General features: G+C 43.4%; 2 protein-coding genes across 4 annotated transcripts in view; both read right to left on the bottom strand.

Annotated features, from left to right (window-relative positions):
* SPIDR (scaffold protein involved in DNA repair) overlaps positions 1–19596 on the bottom strand; it is a 198039-nt gene extending 178443 nt beyond the window's left edge. For all 3 annotated transcript variants that reach the window (XM_048286747.1, XM_048286748.1, XM_048286749.1), the window contains exons 1-5: positions 19508–19596; positions 10249–10404; positions 9246–9324; positions 7545–7730; positions 4708–4865 (exon numbers count right to left, since the gene is read on the bottom strand). In XM_048286747.1, the coding sequence (XP_048142704.1) occupies positions 4708–4865; positions 7545–7730; positions 9246–9324; positions 10249–10404; positions 19508–19522 (594 nt within the window). In that variant the 5' untranslated portion in view covers positions 19523–19596. The remainder of the gene's footprint in view (positions 1–4707; positions 4866–7544; positions 7731–9245; positions 9325–10248; positions 10405–19507) is intronic.
* Positions 19550–20618, bottom strand: LOC125317127 (extensin-like). The gene is made up of 2 exons (XM_048286802.1): positions 19709–20618; positions 19550–19641 (listed from the first exon to the last, which is right to left on the bottom strand). Exons 1-2 carry the CDS (start codon positions 20616–20618, stop codon positions 19550–19552), a joined length of 1002 nt encoding a protein of 333 aa, XP_048142759.1.
* Positions 20619–22067: the final 1449 nt, after the last annotated feature.

The following is a 22067-nucleotide window of genomic DNA, read 5'->3' as shown; positions in this document are numbered from 1 at the left end:
AGAATGTGATAGGGATTTATTAAAGAGTTTTGAAACACGTAACATACAGCAAATCTCTTTTTCAGTCGTCTATCTTCATTCAGCATAATAGTTTGGGGATATTACCACTCTCTATGTATTCCAGTCCCTACCAAGGGCCTATGAGAGAGCCAGAGAGGGATTTCTTACAGCAGTAAAACAGTAGGACAAAAGGGGAATGGCTTCAAACTGAATGAGGGCACCTTTAGATTAGGTATTAGGGAGAAAATCTTTACTATCAGGGTGGTAAGACACTGGAACAAGTTGCCTAGAGAAATTGTGGGTGTCCCACCTCTGGAAGTGTTCAAAGCCAGGCTGGATGGAGCTTTGAGAAATCTGGTCTAGTGAATGGTGTCCCTGACCATGACAGGGGTTTGGAACTGGATGACCTTTAATTTTCGTTCCAACACAAACCATTCAATGGTTCTAAGATTTAAAGGGAACAAGCTCTTAACCATGTGACTTTTGGATGAATTTTCACCCAAACAGAAGTTAAGATCAGCAGACAAGTATCTACTGCACTTATTAGTGTGCTGTGCAATAAAGAGGACCTGCTGTAACCAGTTAAGCTTTATTCATGCTACATAGCAAATACGTAAGACTAATTCCTCACACCATTCTGGGATATACCTCACTTGTTCCACATGTAAACCAAGCAAATCTGACTACCCATCAGAAACTGATAAAGTGAATTTAACACACAGGACACAAAGAAAAGACCATACTCTTGTAAGATACCAAAATTACATACTCCATAAAAGTGCTGGCCTACTTTAAGGGATTAAGTGTTTTGAGGAAGGGTTCATGTGGGGAAGATGATGCCTCCCAGTGCACTGGGCCAGAGGAAGTTCCCAGTTTCAGAGGTAGTATGGAAGAAGAGAGGGATTTACCAACAGGAACACACGTTTTCAATTAATTACTAGCATTTAAATATTATAAGTTAAAAATAATTAATAGATAAGCAGTTCTTACAAAACATGGAACTTCAGCTCATGAGACAAAAAGTCTGTTCAGAAGTTTGGCAAAAAGTGGTCACTATCAACGCATAAAAATATGGAGTTTTTCAATTTTGAAGTGATTACACTGTGCTCTTCTGGAAAACATGTATGCTGAAAAACTAACATTAATGGTTAATCTCTATTTTAGTACCATGTTCTCCAAGAAAAGAGTTCCCTTAGGTATCCACCACTAGCAACTAGAAGTCAAGAACTGTAAGAATACAACCATCTGGGATCACCTTGTCAGATCTTTGTCCTGCATCATCTTAAGCAAAAATTCAACCACTTATAGGTCAAATGAAAGCTAGCATAAAACAACTCTCTCATCCCTTAAAAACAACCAAAGGAAAGTAAAGCATGGCCCTGTCATACCTTGCACATACTTTCTTCAAAAATTCTGAACTGAAGACAAAAATTAGCTGCTCCCCACAAGACCAGCTTCAACTTGCCTTCCTCATTATCCTCTATCAAGCAGCTTTACACATCAGAAGTGGATAGTTGATAGGAAAGACACAGCACAGGGACTTGGAACATAAACTGAATCGTGACTGCAGCTTCACAGCCTACAGATAAGCAAGAGTCTTATCTTCCAACCAAAACAATATGTGAAGCTTTTCTATGCAGTTAATTATCACCAAATAGAAGCAATTTTAAAATTAGATATAAGGAGGGGGGAAGCCATAGTTATCAATCTTCTGAGATTTCCCAGTAGAAACCTAATACACTCCTAGCAAGAGTAAATACTACCATAAAGATATTTTGGCAGTAATCCTAAACCTCCAGAACCTCTTGGTATTTGGCATATTTTGAAGTGGGGTAAAATAAATTTCATGGTCTTTTGATTATCCACACACTCCATTAGATTCTAGATATTTAGTAAATACCACAAAAACGATGATATATCAACATTTGGCTTTTTTTCCCCTTCCCTCACCATGAACTAGGCCACAAAATTAACAGGCCTTTCTAAAGAATACCCATACAGCAAATGACCTCCTATAGTGAATAGTACTTTTCTATTCTCTCTTGGAAACCTCTCGGCTTGCCTGCAGTTTTTTTCTAGCAGTTTTTTCCCTGGAAAACAGCATATTCGAAGTAAAGCAAAACAAAGACTGCAACAGGCAGAGCAATCACTGGGGATTTACCCTCCTGCATACACTGAATTCCCAGAAGAAAGTTTTCTGGTGAAGGTGACCATCCAGCAAAATTCCCACACGGTGGCACTCCAGCTAGGATGGGGGAAGGGGAAATCTGTAGAGACAACCTGAGACTCCCAATGTACCAGCATCTTTTGTACTAGCATAACTATTCTGGTTAGATTTAAAAACTTTTTATTACAGTATGGTTGCATCCCAAAAACCCTCTCATGAGCATCATTTAGTAATATGAACGTGTCTCATAACATTTATCCAACTTTCCATGTACACTGGGATCAGTCACACTGGTGTAATAAAAACAGGACAACTTTTACCACTTGCATAAATCTCAGTTCTGTTTCCACAGCTTTATGCAGAGTGTGTAGTCTCTTCTGACACTGCAGCCTGGGACTTAGGCTATATAAAGTAAATTCTTCAAAACCTGAAAACACTTGGCTAACCCTTGCTGAACTCTGAGCTACAGACACTAGAGTGGGACTGACACCCACAGGAGCCCAACAAGAGCCGGTCACATGTGTTGCCACAGCCAGACCTGCTGCTTCACAGAATCAATTAGATCGGAAAAGACCTCAAAGATCATCAAATCCAACCTATGACAAAACACTACCATGTTCAAGTAGACCCCTGCACTAGGTGCCACATCCAGTTTTTCCTTAAACACCTTCAGGGGTGGTGACTCCACCACCTCCCTGGGCAGCCCATTCCAATGTCTGATCACTTTTTCTGTGAATAAATTCTTCCTGAAGTCCAACCTGAGCCTCCCCTGGCACAGCTTGACGCTAAGTTTGTCCCCTCACTTGTCGCCTGGGAGAAGAGGCCAACCCCATTTGGCTGCAGCCTCCTTTCACAGGCAGCTGTAGATAGTGATGAGGTCCCCACTTTTCTGCAGGATAAACACCCCCAGCTCCCTCAGCCGCTCATCGTAAGACTTGTGCTCCAGACCCTTGCCCAGCTCCACTGCCCTCCCCTGGACTCGCTCCAGCACCTCAATGTCTTTCCTGTAGCGAGGGGCCGCAGACCCGTCCCACCCTCCAGCCCCGGCAAAGCAGCAGGACCCTGCGATGGGGCTGATTCCTGGGAAACTGAAGGCTGCTCTCCCTCCTGTGCGAGCAGGACGTCCTATCACACTCCATCGGCACTCACTCGTGAGCATTTTAATACCGCACCGATACATAAACGAGTCCCCGTGCCCATGGCCCCCGCGGGCCGAGGTTCCCGGGCCTGCGGTGCCCTCTGCCGGGCTGCTCCAGCACGGATCCCGGCTGCTCCCGCCGCTCCGACACCCACACCTCCTCCGGCCGGTGTTTCCCGGCTGCCAGGCGAGCGCTGCCCCTTCTCCCCCGGCTGGGCTCCTCATGGGGGGTCACAGCCCGGCCGCTCCGCTCTGCCCGCCCCGGCTGGGGCTTCTCCGCCACACTCCGGGGAGCGCTGCCGGCGCGGGGCTCCCTGGTGCGGCACCAGCCCCCAGCACCAGAGAGAGGGTAAATCACAGTCAGTCAGGTTGGAAAAGACCTCTGAGATCATCGAGTCCAACCTTTGAACAAACACCACCATGTCAACCAGACCACGGCACTAAGCGCCACGTCCAGTCTGTGCTTGGACACCTCCAGGGACACTGACCGTGGGCAGCCCATTTCAAATGTTCCTTTGGCCCAGGGTACTGTCACATCTCAAGTCTTTTCACACAGGTCATTTCACTGTAAGATACTAATTAAAGATCTATAGTTGACACAGAATGCCTTCTTTTGAAATAAACTTACATTTTCTGCAGTAAAGAAAAGTAGCTACCACATTTTAGCTAGTAAAATTCAGTTCCTACTGCCTTCCCTTTCTGGAGCTTTGCAATCCTCATTACTGAGAAGGGAGTCCTGCATATAGTCCTCTACCTCATCATGCTCTATTCCCAGTACCTGGAATTTTAGATAGTCACAATTTCAAAGTACTAAAGAGGAATAGGATATGGTCTCACACCCACCACACGACAGGAAATTTGGGCACCAATTTGTCACTGGCAGCCAGGGACTGTAGAGAGTCCGAAAGATCACATCTCTGGTGAGAAACCCACCAACTTGATGACTTTTTGCACACACACTGAAATATAAGAAATTCAATTTTAATATAAGAACAAGCTGCTTTACTGCAAGGGTGACCGAGCACTGGCACATGTTGCCCAGAGAAGTTGTGGAGTCTCTGCTCTTGGAGATACTCAAAACTGAACCAGACACAGCCTTGAACAGCCAGCTGTTCAAGCCTGCTGTGAGCAGAGGGGTTTGACTAGGCATTCTCCAGAGGTGCCTTCCCACCTCAGTCATCCTGTGATTCAGTGACCACACTACCAAGCTCTGTGTAAGGGGCTTGGTTTTGAGGGTTGGCAGTCAAAGAAAGTGCCTTGACGTTCTTGTGTACAGAATTCTTTCTGAAAAGTTAAGATAAGCAAAATCCCCAAATTCCCCCAATTCAAATGCAAACAAATATGAATATATTCCATAATTATAGCAGCAGGTTTTTTTCTTAGACTTGGAATGGTTTCTCACCTTACAAAGCTCATCACTCTCCTCTTTGACAGGCAGAGAACTAGTATTTGTGCAAGAGTCCGAGTCTGATATCTCTAGTGAGCTGTCCTCTTTTTCTGACCCATCACACTTATCGGTGGAATCAGTATCCTTCTCCCAGTCGATGAGCTCCAATTCATCTAAAATAGAATATTGGTAAAAAGAGTTTTTCTTAATCACCATCTATTATAAGCATGAAGTGAGAATAATACTACAGCTATCCTGAACTTGGGAGAAGAATTGCAACATTATTTTTTACTTATGTTCAACTGATCTTTAAGTATTTTGTGTCTCATAAAAGCTAAATCCTACTAGGAGAAAATGTCCTCTGAAGAAAGATAAAAATTACATACATACAAAAAAGATTTCAAAGTATTGTCTGCAAAGAGGTAGTACATTTAACTGCATAGGTAGGTAGTGTGCTCTTTGTAGTTTAGTTAATATCAATTTTCCCATGGTTTAGTTAGGGGGCTTTTTTGCCCAGTTGCATTGGATTTTCCAAGCATATTTGTTCAGAATTAACTGTTCTAAGCAAATGCCTTAAACAGTGTTAACTAACATCTGCTATTAGTGGTAACCCTCACAGAGGAATGACAAAACTAGTTGAAATGGTCACCTCCTAGAACACTATGCCTGAATATACAGGTCTGCAAATCAAATCTCTAAGCACAGCAAAGAGAGGATTGCTGATGACAAATTAATAGAAACAGGCATAACAAAAGATGGAGCTAAAAAAACAACAAATAAAAAAGCCCCAAACAAACTCACAATTCAACAGCAATAAACAAAGAGATGCAGACAGAAATGCAGAACTTTTCCTTCCACCATCCCCATGACCACATGATATTTAATGCAACTCCAAAAGCCCATCTGTAACTCCAAGGATCTACTGAAGGCCATGGAAACCTGAGCTGTGGTAGCACCCTCATCACCCTTTAGGTACAAGGTACTGAGAGAGATAATTTCAATGTGTTTTGTACAAATGAGCACGTTCGAAGAAGGGGTGAAAGCTTTTTGAGGGGTTGCTTTTTTTGCTTTGTAAATGTCATATTTCTAACACTGGAATAGTCATGTATAGTGGAGAGGCAGCAGAGAAAGGAGGCACCTGCACAATGCTCCAGGCATCTGTACATACCCCTGGAACTGTGGCAGCACCTTCTGTACTTGGCAGTGCCACTATAATCTAAATCACTAGTTTCTACATCCAACTTCCAAACTCTGAAGTCACCCAGACAAATAAACACACAGCTGTAGCATTGCCTCCTTTTACACACACGAATGCATTTCTGTTTCTGACTATGAGGAAGCTTCATCAGAAATTTTAAACACAGGCATCAGCAACCAGATAGCACAAAGAGGTTCCTCTAGAAGCTGTGTGACAAGTTGCATGCACCTTGTGACAACAGTATCAATTCCTTGAAAAAATAAAAGGCAGTCCGTTTTATCCTGTCACACTGAAGTACTGACGCTGTGCCTCTTTAAGTGAACTTCACATGAAAGGGAACATCTCTTTTAAAAATACCTTTTCACCTACTGTGGCCACACCTACAACTGTACCTATATATGCACACACAGAGGCACACTATGTACAATGCTAAAATCAGTGTATATGATGGTCGCTTCAAAAAACATGGAAATTACAGTCCTTCTACTCCCCATTGCTTTCAAGATATTTTTCTTCTAAACCCAAAAATATGACAATTATTGGATTTTCTCAGTAACCTTCAAGCAGATACATAACACATCAGGGTTTCTTCAACTACACAGAGAAACCAAATTTTGCTATCTTACAAGATTAAAAAAAGTCTGTGTATTGTCTCTTAAAAAAAAAAAAAAAAGAGAGAAAGATTAAAACCTGCAGGATATACCTGCAGGGGACAAGTGAATTATATTAATGGTAAGTCAGCAACAGATTGCAGTTTAGAAAATGAACAGTCCTTCCTTTTGAAAAAGAATAAAATGACTAGGAATTACAAAAGATAACCATCAGATATGTCAGTGACAGTGTTATATAGGTGGTAAAAACATAGATGAAAGGAGGAAGATTTTGCAGTTTTGTTTTAAATCTAAGGAACATATTTAACCAGTGTCACGCACGAAACAAAAAGTCATCAGTCAATCCATTTGCTTAGCTCAGAGCAGTGTTTGAATGCTTTGCCAGACATCCAGGATCCAGTCTAACTGCAATATTTCAGACCAAGCTGAAGTATTACAAAGTTAACCTAACTTATTTTTTACATTGGAAAGACTTCCTAACAAGTTCTAATGCAACTTATACATTATCCTAATTAACACATATAATAGAGCACACAAGCAAAGCTTTTTCTGTCTTCAGCTGCACTTTTAAATCAATTCCTCTTCCCGATGTCATTTCCTGCTCCATCAATTAGAAAGGAAGTTCTAAGAACTAAACTCATGGCTGTTCACACAGTGCAGCTAACAGGGGAAGCAAGGAGTACTGTGTTTCAAAATGAAAATGCATGCCACAGAAGATGATGGTATCTGCAGCTGCAAAGTCTGCCATATCTAGTCAGCAGATGCAGACAACTGTGCTCCTTTACTCCAAGGTTTAAAATTTCTGTATATAATTTTTACTAAGAGCTTACTCTATACCCAGATGAAATTTAAGGAAAAAAATCCCGTCCAACTGATTTAACCAAAATAGGAATGGATCATGTAATTTTGTCAGAATGACCTCAAGAATATTCAACCAAAATAGGAATAGATCATGTAATTTTGTCAGGATGACCTCAAGAATATTTTCATTACCACCTTAAATTGACAGAAGGTTTCTTGTTAAATCATGCACTTCAACTTACCTTCACTACTTCTGTCCTCTAACAATAAATCATGTGTGCTAGGTGATTCCTCTGTTTTGGAAGCTTCACTTTTTTTGCTGTGCAACCTTGGAACCAATGTTTTATTTTCATCATCTGAAAAATCACTGCCACTAGAGGTCCATATTATGTCCTCAGCTTCCTTAGAGCTTTCAGCAGCAGCAGCTCCTATGAAAAAGCATTGCAAAGTGTTATATTGTTATATTGAAATGCAATTTTGTTGAATTTAAAATATTACAAATTAAACTGCACTACTTTTTAATGGGCAAAATTATCAAGTCTGCTACTACACATCAGAGATTAATACTGAAGCATTAACTCACATGCATTTCTTACACATACATGCATTATTTTCAGTTTAGTTCTCCATGACAAATGCTAACACTTCATTTTATACAATGAGGCCACCACTGTGTCCTTCAGCCGAGTGAGGACAAGTCATGACTGTCTGACATTTAGTCCCCCTACACACAGTCCTAACACTCCTCCACTCCCCCACGTGTACCCTTGTGAAATGCTAAGTGGTTTAAAGAAAGACTGTCCTTAGAATTCTGGGTTTGGGAGCTCTCTGACTTTATGCAATGAATAACAAAGGAATAAAAGTATTCTATCAGTAGAGATTACTCTCCAGTTTTCTCCTGAGAGAAAAAAAAAAACAAACCTTCTCAGATGTTACAAAGAAAAGCTGCTGTGCTTCTGAAGTAAGACATTTTAATTCAAAATACCTTCCTGAATCATTTTTAATAAAGCAAGGAGGAAAGGATTCATACTTAGCATGGAGCATACAGAACGAGGAATCATAGGAAGGCAGAACTTCCCACTTCATATCACTACTAAAATTTTATAAGTAAAAGGGAATTTAGACAATTATTGGGGATTTGGAATTAGGCAGATGGGCCCAGAAGAGAGAAACACAACCACATCTCCTCCTGCAATACAGAGAGGTGGCTCTTAGAAATCTAGAAAAGCTAGAACCCCAAAAGGTAAAAAAAAGTGCCCAGTAGGTCACCTACTTACATCCAACAGAAGCAGCACAACTGCTGGAGCAAGCAGAAATACAGACTGTAGAATACCACCCCCTCTTTCTTTCCTTTCCTCTGGGCTCAAAAAAAAAAGGAAAGAACTAGAAAGAGTCAGTAAGTCCTCCTCCTCTTTATTCTCCCTAGAGTTCTTTTTTTTAATGACAATATTAAGCAACTCCAAGGCATACAGAAGCCTGTAAAAGCAGGAGGTTGACAAAATTCTTTTTTTCTATCTATTGCTCATATTTACAAAATGTGTTCTCTCATGCCTGCTTGTCTGTCTAGAAGAAGACAGAATAATTTCACCCTCGATCTACACAGCTAAGGGCTATTTTTCATTCCCTCTTGATAAAAATGTGAAAGATTTAAATATCCCATCCTTGTTGTAATACACACCATATACAGCATTAGTGATGCTTCTTTCACCTGTTCAAAAGCAATAGCTGAGTGCCTGCAGCTTTGCAGAATAAATTTCTGGCACTCTAGGTGAATAGAAGAGCCCAACCACAACAGCAAGAGACTGAGCGTCTTATCAGAATTAGCTTCTAATTACAGTAACAGAAGGAAGCAACCAGTATTTTGAGCCAACTTCTACCCTAGTGTAGGACAAAACAAAGTAACAATATTCTGACAATGTTAACATGAAATAATCAAAACATACTAGATGCACTTTCAGCAGATGTTAACAGTGGTCCAAGACGCTTCTTAATCCTGGATTTCTTATTAGAAGGCCTCTGAGACTATATTAAAAAGAGACATGGAGAGAGATTTAATCACTGAGATATTAAAAATAATTTGAACATGTATCAATATATTCAAAGCTGTCATTATTCACCCACCACAGCAGAACAATTTCAAATTAATTTTTAAATCTTTTACAAGATTGTAATATAATGAGGTATTAAAGCATGACAACAGTAACATAAAATCTGAATTCTTATAGATTTGGAAAATACAAACTTTCTGTGACTATGACAGAAATCACATGTGACTCTCCCTTAAGAAGAACAAGAGGCAGTATTTTCAGCACTAAAATGTCAAAAGCGGGCAGTAACAACATGCTTGATAAAGGATGTGCCCTATTGAAAGGTTCAGAAAGAAGTACTTGGTCGCCCTGTCTCTGATTTTAGTATATCCCACAAGATATGCAACACTGTGGCTGCTCAGTACCAGAAGAAGAAACAGAAAAGCAACCTGGGTCAGCACAAAACACTTCCCATTCAGAGCTGGCTGAACATCTCTGTTCATGATGGAGCAAGACTTTCTATGCTTAATTCACTATTGCAAACACATTATTTAGGTCTAGCAAAAAATCTTCAGATGCATACTACAGTATTTTTATTCCATATTTTTTAGAAAATGTAGCACTCCATCCCAAATGTCAAATTACTTTTGCATCCTTTCGTGTATTATTGAAATTTTCTAAGTGATAAGTGCTATCTAGAAGACAACATATTAACATATGCTCAGCAAGTTACACTAACAAGTTAAGACAATGTCCTTATGTAACTGTGCTTGCCATTTTTTGTCTATTTTGACAGTTGCAACAATATGCTGTTAGTTTGGCAACAATACCAAAAAAAAGGCAACATCTTATTCAGTCAAGCATGGAAATCCACTGTCAGTTTGCATCTCTTTGTTACATCACTGAGGCAGCACTTTACCTCCAGCACTGAAGTGCTCTGAAAACCATCCCCACACCTAAGCCACGCATTGGAAATCGAAGCAGCAGACACTGATGTCCTGACATTTGATTTTTTCAGACGTAGGGGTGTCTCATCTGGGAATGGTGTGCATTCTGCACTCCAAAGTCTCTTCCGCTAGAGAAAGGAAAAACAAACCCATCAAAAACTCTGTGTAGACATAATCAATTTCAAGTTAAATTTACTTAATCTAGATCGCCCCATGTATTTTCTGAATGTTTACAAACAAATTCCAATTTTAAATGAGCTCGGGTGTTGCAGTGGGGATCCTGCAACACGCATATATCAAACCAGGAGTCCCGTGGAAAGGAAATATATATGGACAGACAGATTCTTGCTAGCTGTTTCAGAGATGTTTATTTCTCCAGCCGCATGGCCGGGGCTCTGCTGAGGAACTGTTCCAGTCACGGGACCAAGGGTCCTTCTGCCCGCGCAGGGAACACAAACCAACCAATGGGAACGAGGCTGAGCAGGGACAGCGAAACCCCGTGTCTGTGCCCTCAGGGCCCCTCTCCCAGGGCTACACGGCGGGGGAGGGACCCCAACACCTCACCCGTTTTATTTTAATAAAAGGAGAATGAAAACAACTGGATAAACATAACAAGAACAGATTCAAAACAAAACAAGCCACCCTCCTGAGTCTTTAAATGTCCAAACAGATTCTGTGGAACATCTTAGGGCTGACAGAAGGGAGACAGAACTCTGAGCATGCTTTGTGGGGAAACTGAGGCAGGAGAGGGTTTAACTTCTTCCCTCCCCCTTTTCATCCCCCACTCGGCATTGGAAAGGGATTTTTGGGGAAACAATTGGCAAAAGCATGGTTTTGTGAGGGAAACCATGGATGAAAAAACGGATTGGGAATACACTGGGGGTAATAGGACATAGAGTAAAAGGGAAAGGTGGGATTAGGAAAGGGAAACTGTAGGGGGGGCTTACAATGGAGATACTGTCTAACATGACTACGATTTTTTGCATATATACTGCCTTTTACAGGAACACCATCAGGCCCAGTGACCTGCGATGCTTGTAACCCTTTTCTCCCTAGTACAATATTAAATTCCACCACTTCTCCATCTCCCAAGCTTGGGATCCATTTTTCAGGGTTATTCTTTTTAATAGCAGATCTATGCACAAATATGTCTTGCTGGTTGTCATACCTTGTTATAAAACCATAATTTTGCTTAACATTATACCATTTTACTATCCCTAAGGTCTTAGTTGCTATGATCTTTTCCTTTTTCCGAGTGGCTGCTGTTTTCTGTCTCGCTGCGTCTTTGCTGTCTCTTTCGGTCGCTCCCGTGTTGGAATTGTCGGGGCTGCTGGTGCCTGCGCGCTCTTCCCGGGGTCGCGTTCGGGGCTGCGCGGGCCGGGCCGGGCCGCGCCGCTCAGTTCTCCGTGCGTCGCCTCCTCTGGTCGCAGCTTCGCTGCCGCTGCCGGGCGCTGCACCCACGTCTCGGCCGGGCCCCCGAGCGATGACTCCCCCGCGCCCCGCTCCAGCGCGCGTCTCGGCCGGGCGCGGCTCCGTTCCACCGCCATCGCCGCCAGCCGCCGCCCGCGCGCCGCCCCTCTCGGTCGGGCGTTCACGGGGCTCGCTCCACCACGCGCTGCACGGGGCCGGGCAGGCACCGCCGCTCCCGCCGCGCCTCGCTCCGCCACCGACACTGCTGCTCGCGTGGCTCCGCCCGCGCGCGGGAACTGCCTCGCTGCTGCTCGCAGAGCGCTCGGTGCACGTGGCCTGGGCCGCACGGTCCCTGCGCCACGCTTCCCTTCGCCAGGACACAGCCGACATTGCTCAACAGTCTCGGTAACTAAATAATATTCACGAAAATATTCTTCCATCGGCATATATTTTGACTCCAGTATTAACTGTGTCCAAACGGTTTTCCAAAAGCCCTTGGTAAGAATTAAATCCCAAGAAACATAGAAAAAGTTCTTAAACAACCATGCCAGGAAGTGTTTCAGTTCTTTTTGAGCTTGAATCAAGCTAAAATTCACAAATCGTTGTTCAAGAATCATTTTAAGTTTAAGATAAATGTCCATATGCGGCTCTGAGAGCCAAGAGTCTTCCCACGGTTCCTCCATAGTTTAGATATGGAATAGCAAAGCAAAACCAAGAAGAGGAATCCAAAGTTTCCAGGGTTTACTCACACAAATCAGTCGCTTAGGGATCGGGGATCGTTCTGCTCACAAATCTCCACCATTTGTTGCAGTGGGGATCCTGCAACACGCATATATCAAACCAGGAGTCCCGTGGAAAGGAAATATATATGGACAGACAGATTCTTGCTAGCTGTTTCAGAGAGATGTTTATTTCTCCAGCCGCATGGCCGGAGCTCTGCTGAGGAACTGTTCCAGTCACGGGACCAAGGGTCCTTCTGCCCGCGCAGGGAACACAAACCAACCAATGGGAACGAGGCTGAGCAGGGACAGCGAAACCCCGTGTCTGTGCCCTCAGGGCCCCTCTCCCAGGGCTACACGGCGGGGGAGGGACCCCAACACTCGGGAAAAAAAAAGTCTCAAATATTTGCAAGCATCTTTTATGTAGCACTAAATAACGTCACCACCAACGTCAGGAGTAAATTAAATTTTTGATAAGTACACTTTCTGTTGGTCTAAGTTACATCTCGTAGTACCTCACAGCTGCTCAATGAAGCTGAAAATATTATAGTACACAGGAACAGCTCAGTAAAATACACTTTAACCAAATAATGCCTTCAAAGTCGCATTTAATCCGATTTAATTTAGTATATGCAGGAGGTTAAACTAGGTATCACTATACAGTTCACCATTAAAAAATAACCAACCAACCAAAAAAAAAACCACCCCAGACTCTTTCAGCTGTAAGAATTACATTTATTTTCATAACCATTTCCCCACCAAAAATGTTGCCTTCCCGTTACACGGGATGCCGGAAGTCCTTTGAATTATTAGATAAGTCATGAAACAGGATGCTGATTAGCACCCAGTGCCAATTTCATGCAAGAGATTGTAATATCTGAAAATAGCTGAAGATAAGAGAATTGCCTGTTATCACATCCAAAGCTATCTCTCAGACTCAACACCAGTTTATACACAGAAATTGAACTTGAGTATGATAAATATCTTATCCTGCTATGCTACTGAAACTTATCTTAGAAAACGCTGACTACATCATCTGTCTGAGTATTTCTGTCTTCTTCTGATATACTTTCTCTCAAGCAAGTTCCTACCTATAAATAATTATTACTCCAAAGTTAAGTTAATCAGCACACACATTTTCCACCAGGCTGGTCAATCAGGACTGTAACATATGTGTCAAACATATGGGCAACAAAAAAAACCCAAAAAGTAGAATCACAGAATATCCTGATTTGAAAGGGACCCAGAAGCATCATAGAAGCCCAAATCTTGGCCCTGCACAGCCCCAAGAACCACACCATGTGCTTGAGAGCACAAGCATTTGGCACTTTTTGTCTGTTTTGTAAATGGCAGTGCGTATTTGCTTTCCATAGGTTTTTTTTCAGTGCTCTTGAGAATGAAACAAGCAGTTCCCAGTACAGGGAGCAGCATCTTACTTCGCCCCTCCAGTCACACAGTCCTGCTGTGCATGTTAAGAAGACAGAGCAAAACAAACTCGCTTTGCATTTCCACTGATGGTAGCTGACCCTGCTAAGAGCCTCTTCCAAAAGTGCCGGGAGTATTTACACCTCAAAGTAACTACTCATTATCACCAAAGTCAAACTGTCCCCATAACTGCTCCCACAGATATATGAAAAGTACAGCCTCGAATCCGATGTGGTATTAAGTCTGGAATCACCAGCACTTCAGAAAGGACACGATGTCAAGTAAGGAAACTACAGCAGTTTAACAAAAAAGGTTAACGTTACAACACAAAGAGAATTTAAACACTGCTTCTCTCCCAGTGAAGCTGCTGGCCCAAGCCTCGATTTCCAGAGTGCTTAGACAGGAACCTCTACATTGGGCTATCCTCTTGGCAAGTGCTTCTGATGGTTTTTAACCTTAGTGCTGGGAGTCTTCCTTATATGACCGGTTTTGCAGCCTCTAGAAGATTTTGTGACATACATTTTGCAGACAAAGACTTACAGTATCAAATACAGTTCATCTGAGCTTATTTCTTGAATGGGACACTCCAGTTTTGAGGAATACATGTCTGTGCCAACAGCAGCACCACAGCTTGCAAGCAAGTTTACAGCATACCACTTTTGATGGTCAGTTAAAAGCAGAAATGGTTGCAAATAAGTGAAAAAGAAATGCACCTAATTGCATGCACAAAGAGTTGCATGAAACAGGCTTTGTAATGTACTTCTATTGTTAGGAAGCTTGATAAACATAGAACTAGAGAGTTACTCTCTATTAAGTCTCTCATCATGTTATTAAAATCATGACATTTCCTGACAGACAGCAAACCTCAATTTCTCTGTGCTGTGCAATACCAACGGAGCAAAGAAAGAGTGTGACATAAGAGGCAGGGGCTCAACAGCAGAACGTGGCAGCTGAGACATGGCCACTGCTGCACAATTGCCAAGATTTGGGATGGGAACACCATATAAAAATCAGCTGGATAAAGGCTACATGTTAGCTCCCTCTCCCTAAGTAAGAAGGGTTGGGATGCAAGCAGAAAGGATATGTTTACAGGCCACAAGGTTAAAAAAGCAGACTGAGTAGAACAAATAGCTGGGTTTATGCTTAGATGGTTACACTTCTATTTAGAGTGCAATGAGAAGTTGCACTGGAAGTGACTTTTAAACAACTGAAATTCAGAGTACTGGACAGTCATGACTGTGACAGGCAGAAAGACTTTTCATAATTAATGACTTAACAGCAGGAGTTTTATTTAATCCTGCACTTCCTTATCTGGAATAAAGGCAGGGCTGCTCAAGTTTTCAGAGCAGCACTACAGAGCTGTCTCAGGGCAGGTGGTTCCATGACAAACCAGAAACAACTGGAGTCCCCTCTTCCTCCTCTTCTTTTCAAGCACTTGGCACTCGTCAGACTCAGTGCAGACACAGCAGTGATGAACCAAACTGTCAGAAAACTTCTTTGGGAAGAAGGACTTGTTACCTACAGCTGGCACAGCAGCAGAAAGGATACAAGGATCAGTGGGACCACTCCAGCAGCTGCTTGACACCATGACAACTTAATTACAACCTGAAGAACCATCAGTACTACTGACAATTCTGGTTAATTAGCTTGGTTTCACCACGTATCCTGCTCCCCAGATTCAAGAACATCTGACAGTTTCTGCTACCACCACACAGAAATTTATAGCCACTACAACCACTGAGAAAACCTGAAAACGGTCCCCGAAGTCCCAAACCAAAAAAGTAAAGAAATATATCCTTTACATGAAACATTCCTCAGCTACTGCAAATTTCTGGCAGACACCACTTGGAAGGAAGCAAAAGAGAAGGACTTATGATTGTTGATATTGACAGCAGTGGCTTTGAGTTCTGTGCTTTCAATACAAATATCTTGCCACCATTTCCCACATCCTACATCACCTTAAAAAATGGGAAAAAAAAAAGAAACCTTAAAGACAAGTACCCCATCCCAAACTCCTTGTCAATTTATATCTCTCCATGTAAATATCTGATGTGAATTCGAGAAACTGGACCTACAGCTTCAATCCACAGTTCCTGAGAGGGTCTGGGAGCAGGTGCAAGGGAGCTGAGAGCAGCCTGCAGGGACTCTGTTTGGCTCTTTGCCTTCAGACATGGTGGGACAGTGCCAATGCTGGGGACAGCACTGTCACCCTTCCCCTGCAAAGCCACCTTGCCACAGAGTGTGGTGTCCAAGGACTTCTGCCACAGGAATACATCTGCTGGCATGCAGAAATGGCAAGTTTTAAAGGCTCTTTGCTTCTGCTCCAGCCTGCTTCAATGCAGCAGAGAAATGAACATTTTAAGAAACTTACTTCTCAGGAATAAATATTTATAATGAAGCTAATCTGAAGACTGTGCTGTTCCCAGAGAAATGCAGCAACAACTGTGAGTTCTTTTAATCTTGAGTCACAAGGTTAACCATGTTTTTCTTTTAATCTAGAAGAAAAATGGGGCACACAAAAAATAACTTGTGTAATTTATTAAAGGAATTCATTAAGTGTCTAGAAACAAGGTACTGGAATTTTTTAAAAAATCACCAAATCAGGCTCAAAAGAGCTAAAGCATGTAGCCCTGGCGTACATCATAAAACCAAGATTTATTACAAACCAGAGTCAGACAAAGAACCTTGTAAATTGCGTAGGGTGTCAGAAACCAAAATATGACCTCTGAAATTTAGAGTTAAAAAGGGGAAGGCTAGGATGGCTACCTCATATATAAATTGCCATGACCTCTGTTCACAAAAGCATTGCATTTTGTCTCTGGAGTAGTTCCTTCTAAATGAGTGAAAAAAAAAATTGAGTTACTCCTGTTGGCGTTAGTGGAATTAGGACCAAGCCCCCCTCACAAAAGGCATGGCAAGCAACCCTTATCCCATTACTCCTTTAGTTATTTCCAGTGAGATAAAGGTAAGTCAGCCTACCAGGGTGCAGGTGTAAGGAAAAGGGAGGCACACCCTGAAAAAACAGTGAATATGCATAGTGATTATACAACAGACTACTGCAAGTATGGGGCTGGGGTGTTGGATTTGATTTTTAAATAGATGTTCCTGTCTAGAACATCTCCACTCAACCGATCTGTGTAGTTACTTATGGCCAGGACTTGTTACCCAGAAACAGCCTGTATGAAGTCACTGGGACCACATGCTCAAAGGCTACTCCCTACAAGCCCTTTACACTCCAGACAATCCCACTTCCTCAGAGTTGTTGCAAAAACCACGGGAAGAACCCCCAGAACACATGACCCAATATATTATTTACCCCATATGCAAGTGGCATTTCTTTGACACATCACTTTCTCTAACACAAAAAAGCAACATAAGCTGAAGGACAAAACTAGTAATTAAATGTTTCACTACACGAACTACTCCAGCTACTGGCTTGCAAATCCAAAAGTCAGTGACATCACTTAAACAGCACTCAAAAGTATTTAAATACAACTGTTGTATTCTTCCTGAAGAGAGCAGAATGAAAAAGTATTGAAAATCACAGCTCTAGTTTCCAAAGACTTTTTGTGTTTTTTAAAAAAAAATGTGAAGAGAACAATCACATAAAAGTACACAAATATGAAACACCGACCAACAGCCACCCTCATCTTTCACCTTTGTTCTCCTAGGCTTCATATAAAAGTACTCATAAACTAAAACCACTTTAACTTGTCTTGGCTTTCTAAAGTCCAATTTTAAGATAGTACAAAACTGACTTTCACAACAGGCATCCCATCCTCAGCAAAAATCAGCATTCCTGATACAGAGCTTTTGAAAGTCTAATTACTGGTTTAAGTGCCGAGATAGAAAGTAAAGTTGTAATTTAACAAGAAAACAGCCTTGCACTATAAACACTCAAGTGGAGATTTAAATAGTTTTCAGGCTTAAACCTATAGTTGTATTTTTTTCCAGCCAAGATTATTTGTTTACTCCTATGAAAATCAGTATGCATATTTTCCAAAGATGATTTGCAAGAACACACATGGTCCCTAGAAAGGTCCTCATCAAGTTGTAATCATTCATTAAAAAAAACCCCTATACTGTATGATCACAATGATAGCAATGATAACATGCCATACCCTACCTCCTTCCACTCTCAGTATGCACATGGTAAAGAAATACTAAAACCAAACTAAAATCTCAAAATACTTTTCCCATTGCTATTGATGTGTGAGACCAAAATTTTTAAAACACTCTTTCAAAACCTTTCTTCATGCACATGATTTTTGCTCCAGTAAATGAAAGACTATTCTCATCAACTTATACCGAGATATATTAGATTACCATTTGAATGTCAGGATTTTTTAGCCTATACATCCTTTTTTAAGCAAGAGTATAAATTATTATATGCTTACATTGAACAAAAAACTCTCATGGAATAAGAATACTACTGAAGTACACTTTGTATTAACAACTAGTGCAGAGTAGTTAGAACTCTGCAATCTATCAAAGCAGACGTATTTTAGTAAAGATTACACAAAATTAGGTTATCCAAAATGCTTAGGATACAATAACAGTATCATACATTTTTGTTACATCTTATGGCATGGGTTTTTAATCAGTTTAATTAATAGGCAGCAAGCGGGGAGGAGTGCTTTATTTGCCCTTGACCAGTACAAGTTTTCATTCATAAAGCAACAAAGAACATTATCTTTGCCAGCAAAAGGAGCTACTATTATCACAAGCTGTCATCACATTGCAACAAGACTTGGTTAAATCTTGTTTCAGTTAAGTGTGCATTTTTTCACTAGTCAAGAACTTAAAACCTTTTAGAAGAAAACATGTATAGTGTCAATATGACAAGGTAATTTATGTGAAGTATAGTAGGTTATTCTTAAACTTGCTGTTGACATTTTCTTCCATTAAAATTTATTTTAAATGTGCTTATATTTAAAAAGCGGTTGGACATTCAGACCAGTACAGACAAAATTTTTAGGAACCAGATCTGTCATTTGTCAACTCTATAGATCAAACAACACTTGCAGTCCCACTTTCAGCAGTACCTCAATATTAGGCCAAGTACGGCTAATCAGAGGCAGCACATCCTAATTGCCACTCTGCAGGGAACCAAGCAAATTACCAAAGGAAAGGGACCGAAAACCAGCACGGGCGCTTCTCCTCCCTCCACTCCCAGACAGGGAAGCGAAGCTGCTCAAAACAATATCAATCCTGCCAATTCCCACAATTCTCTTTTCCTCTCGAGTTTTACTCTCCCTGCACTTTTTCCCCGACTGCCATGTAGCAAGGCCGAGCTCCCCTCTCCCTTCGGTGCAGCTGTGCCACGACGGATCTCACTGTCGGTGTTGCGCAACCGCGCACGCCAGGAACGCGGGGAAAGGCCCGTGTCACCGCCCCGCCTTCCAGCGTGGCGGGTCCCCAACACAAGTATCGCCTTGGAGCCGGATATGAAAGGGCAGCGAGGGGACAGCGCGGCGGCTGCTGCTTTGCCGCCGCCACCACCAACACCCACCCCCGCACCCCTCGCAGCGGGACCGGGAGGCGCGGCTGGCCGGCGGCCGGAGCGCACGGCAAGGCCACCGCGAAGAGCCCAGGGAGCGCCACGGCTCGGCCCTGCGGGGCAGCGCTCCCCGGCCCGGCCGAGAGCCTTCTCCTCCCGTCCCGCCGCCGCCGGTACCTTCCCGCCGGGCATCGCCCTCGGCGCGGCGCCGCGTCCCGGTCACGTGGCGGGGGCGCACCGGGGGCGGGGCCGAGGGAAGCCCCGGCCCGCGCCCGCCCTTTGCAGCTTTGGCGCCGCCAGAGCCGCGGCTCCTGATTGGGCGGGGTGCGGGTGACGTCACGGGGCAGGGCGGTGTTCCCGGGCAGAGAGGCGCGGTGCGCGCGCGCGGGGGCGGGGCCGGCAGCCCTGAGGGCGCGGCCGCCGATCCGTGTTGGCGTGTCACTGCTCGGGGCCGGGGCTGCGGGGTCACTGCTCGGGGCCGGGGCTGCGGGGTCACTGCTCGGGGCCGGGGCTGCGGGGTCACTGCTCGGGGCCGGGGCTGCGGGGTCACTGCTCGGGGCCGCGGCTGCGGGGTCACTGCTCGGGGCCGCGGCTGCGGGGTCACTGCTCGGGGCCGGGGCTGCGGGGTCACTGCTCGGGGCCGCGGCTGCGGGGTCACTGCTCGGGGCCGGGGCTGCGGGGTCACTGCTCGGGGCCGGGGCTGCGGGGTCACTGCTCGGGGCCGCGGCTGCGGGGTCACTGCTCGGGGCCGGGGCTGCGGGGTCACTGCTCGGGGCCGCGGCTGCGGGGTCACTGCTCGGGGCCGGGGCTGCGGGGTCACTGCTCGGGGCCGGGGCTGCGGGGTCACTGCTCGGGGCCGCGGCTGCGGGGTCACTGCTCGGGGCCGCGGCTGCGGGGTCACTGCTCGGGGCCGGGGCTGCGGGGTCACTGCTCGGGGCCGGGGCTGCGGGGTCACTGCTCGGGGCCGCGGCTGCGGGGTCACTGCTCGGGGCCGCGGCTGCGGGGCCGCTCCTCGGGAGCCGTCGGGGATTTCCCGGCGGGAAACGCCACTGCTGCCACCGCCTTCCTCCTCCTTCCCCGCCGGGCTGCCCCGAGGCCCCAGGCGGAGCTGGGCGTGCCGCGAGCGAGGAGCCGTCTGTTCTCTGCCCAGGGCAGGGGTTGACTTGGCAGTGCTGATTTCTGAGGGGATGGTGAGGAGAGCGACGTCTGAGGTCTCTCCCTGTCTGAGGAGAAGTTTTTCAACCTGGGTTTCGCCTCTGCATCCTTCCTGATAGCCGAGGTCACTCATGCATGCTTCGTGATACCCAGGTTCACCCAGAAGTAAATCTCGAAAGAATGCTTAACACCACAAGGAAATAAAGCACAGGGATGGAAACACTGGCTACGTATCTAAGCAAGTAATGTCTACACACAACGCACTTGATGAAAAATATGTTTGCTGTTACGCCATTAAAATAAGATTTTTTAACTTCCTAAACAAAAAGTTTTGTTTAGGAAACAGCTTTGTTTAGAAACAGCTTTGCATGGACTTCTGTAAAATGGTACGTTGCAGCTAACAAGGAAAAAAGGGCTGATCACCTTTGCAAATGTGTTACTGGTGCAAGTGGAAACACGGGCAGAAAAGGGACAGATAGGTTATCTTTATATTGCTTATTGTATGTTCTTTAGAAGGTTGCCTTGGCTGTCTGCTGCTGTTAAATACAGATAATAATAAACAGTCTTTGTAAAATGAGGTAGTTGTATCTCGTAGCTTAATTAGAATTAATGAAGTACTTACATTTTGATAGAAGGTACTGCATGACTGCATTTTTATTGTTGAGTCCTAATTACATATATCTGTCTATAGTTCAGAGTTTGTTGTATTTTTTCCAAAGCACCCTATGGCAAATACCCATCTGGTGTTCTTTATAAAACTGCCACTAATTAAAGTGGATTTTGCAAACAGAAGAGCCAAAGACATCATCCAAACCCCATACTGCCTTTGATTTTTATGTTCAAAACAGAATTAAAAGCACTGGGTTCTCATCCTTCCAAAAATTTGCGGTATTTCTTCTAAAATTACCAGACTGACAAATTAATTCTATTATATATCCTCAAGGTGGTTTTCTTTGAAAAAGTATGTTATTGCACTACTCAGCTAAATAATCTTGTGTTAGAGCTAAACCACAGAGAAATGGACCACAGAAGTCTGGTCTGTTTTAGTGAGTGTATTTTTTTTCTGTACATAAACTCCTTCCAAGGATTCCAAGGTGCTTACACCTGGGAGGAACTTACTTCTATAGAATCCCAAGAAGGTGACCCAATCAACAGATTTCTTCTATTTGTTTTCATGTTCTTCACAAACAAGAACTGAAGTGACATGGAAGTAGAGGAAGCATGTGAGAAAACCACCCTGTATATGAGGAATTAAAATAGAGCTGCGACTTTTTAAAAATAATATTTCTGTTTCATTATTTGAAATAATGTGAAGAAAGAATAGTAAAAGCTAAGCTTCTTGACAAAAACTTAAATTTCGTAATATCAGTACATTATTCTTCAAGTCCATAAAAAATTTCTGTGCATTATATTTTGGAAGTAATAATTAACATAATTGGTTAGGTAATTTTTGAAGAACTGGTTTTTCAACTACATATACAAGCATATTTGTGTTTTCACAGGCTTAAATAATAGTTTGAGTCCACTGTTTTATCTGATATACTGATTGACTGTATTTGCACTCAAGATCAAATCTACTGCT

This window comes from Corvus hawaiiensis, chromosome 26, assembly GCF_020740725.1.
Source record: "Corvus hawaiiensis isolate bCorHaw1 chromosome 26, bCorHaw1.pri.cur, whole genome shotgun sequence".
Lineage (NCBI taxonomy): Eukaryota > Metazoa > Chordata > Aves > Passeriformes > Corvidae > Corvus > Corvus hawaiiensis.
The sequence above is the reverse complement of the archived record's forward strand: the minus strand, read 5'-3'. Positions and strand labels throughout refer to the sequence as shown.

Bases quoted from the DNA above. Each gene is read 5' to 3' on its own strand.
- LOC125317127 (XM_048286802.1), bottom strand. From the start codon at position 20,618: ATGAGTGACCTCGGCTATCAGGAAGGATGCAGAGGCGAAACCCAGGTT. The intron at 19,642-19,708 runs GCACCGCGCCTC...CCGCCCAATCAG, and splicing joins GGCCCCGCCCCCGCGCGCGC to GAGCCGCGGCTCTGGCGGCG.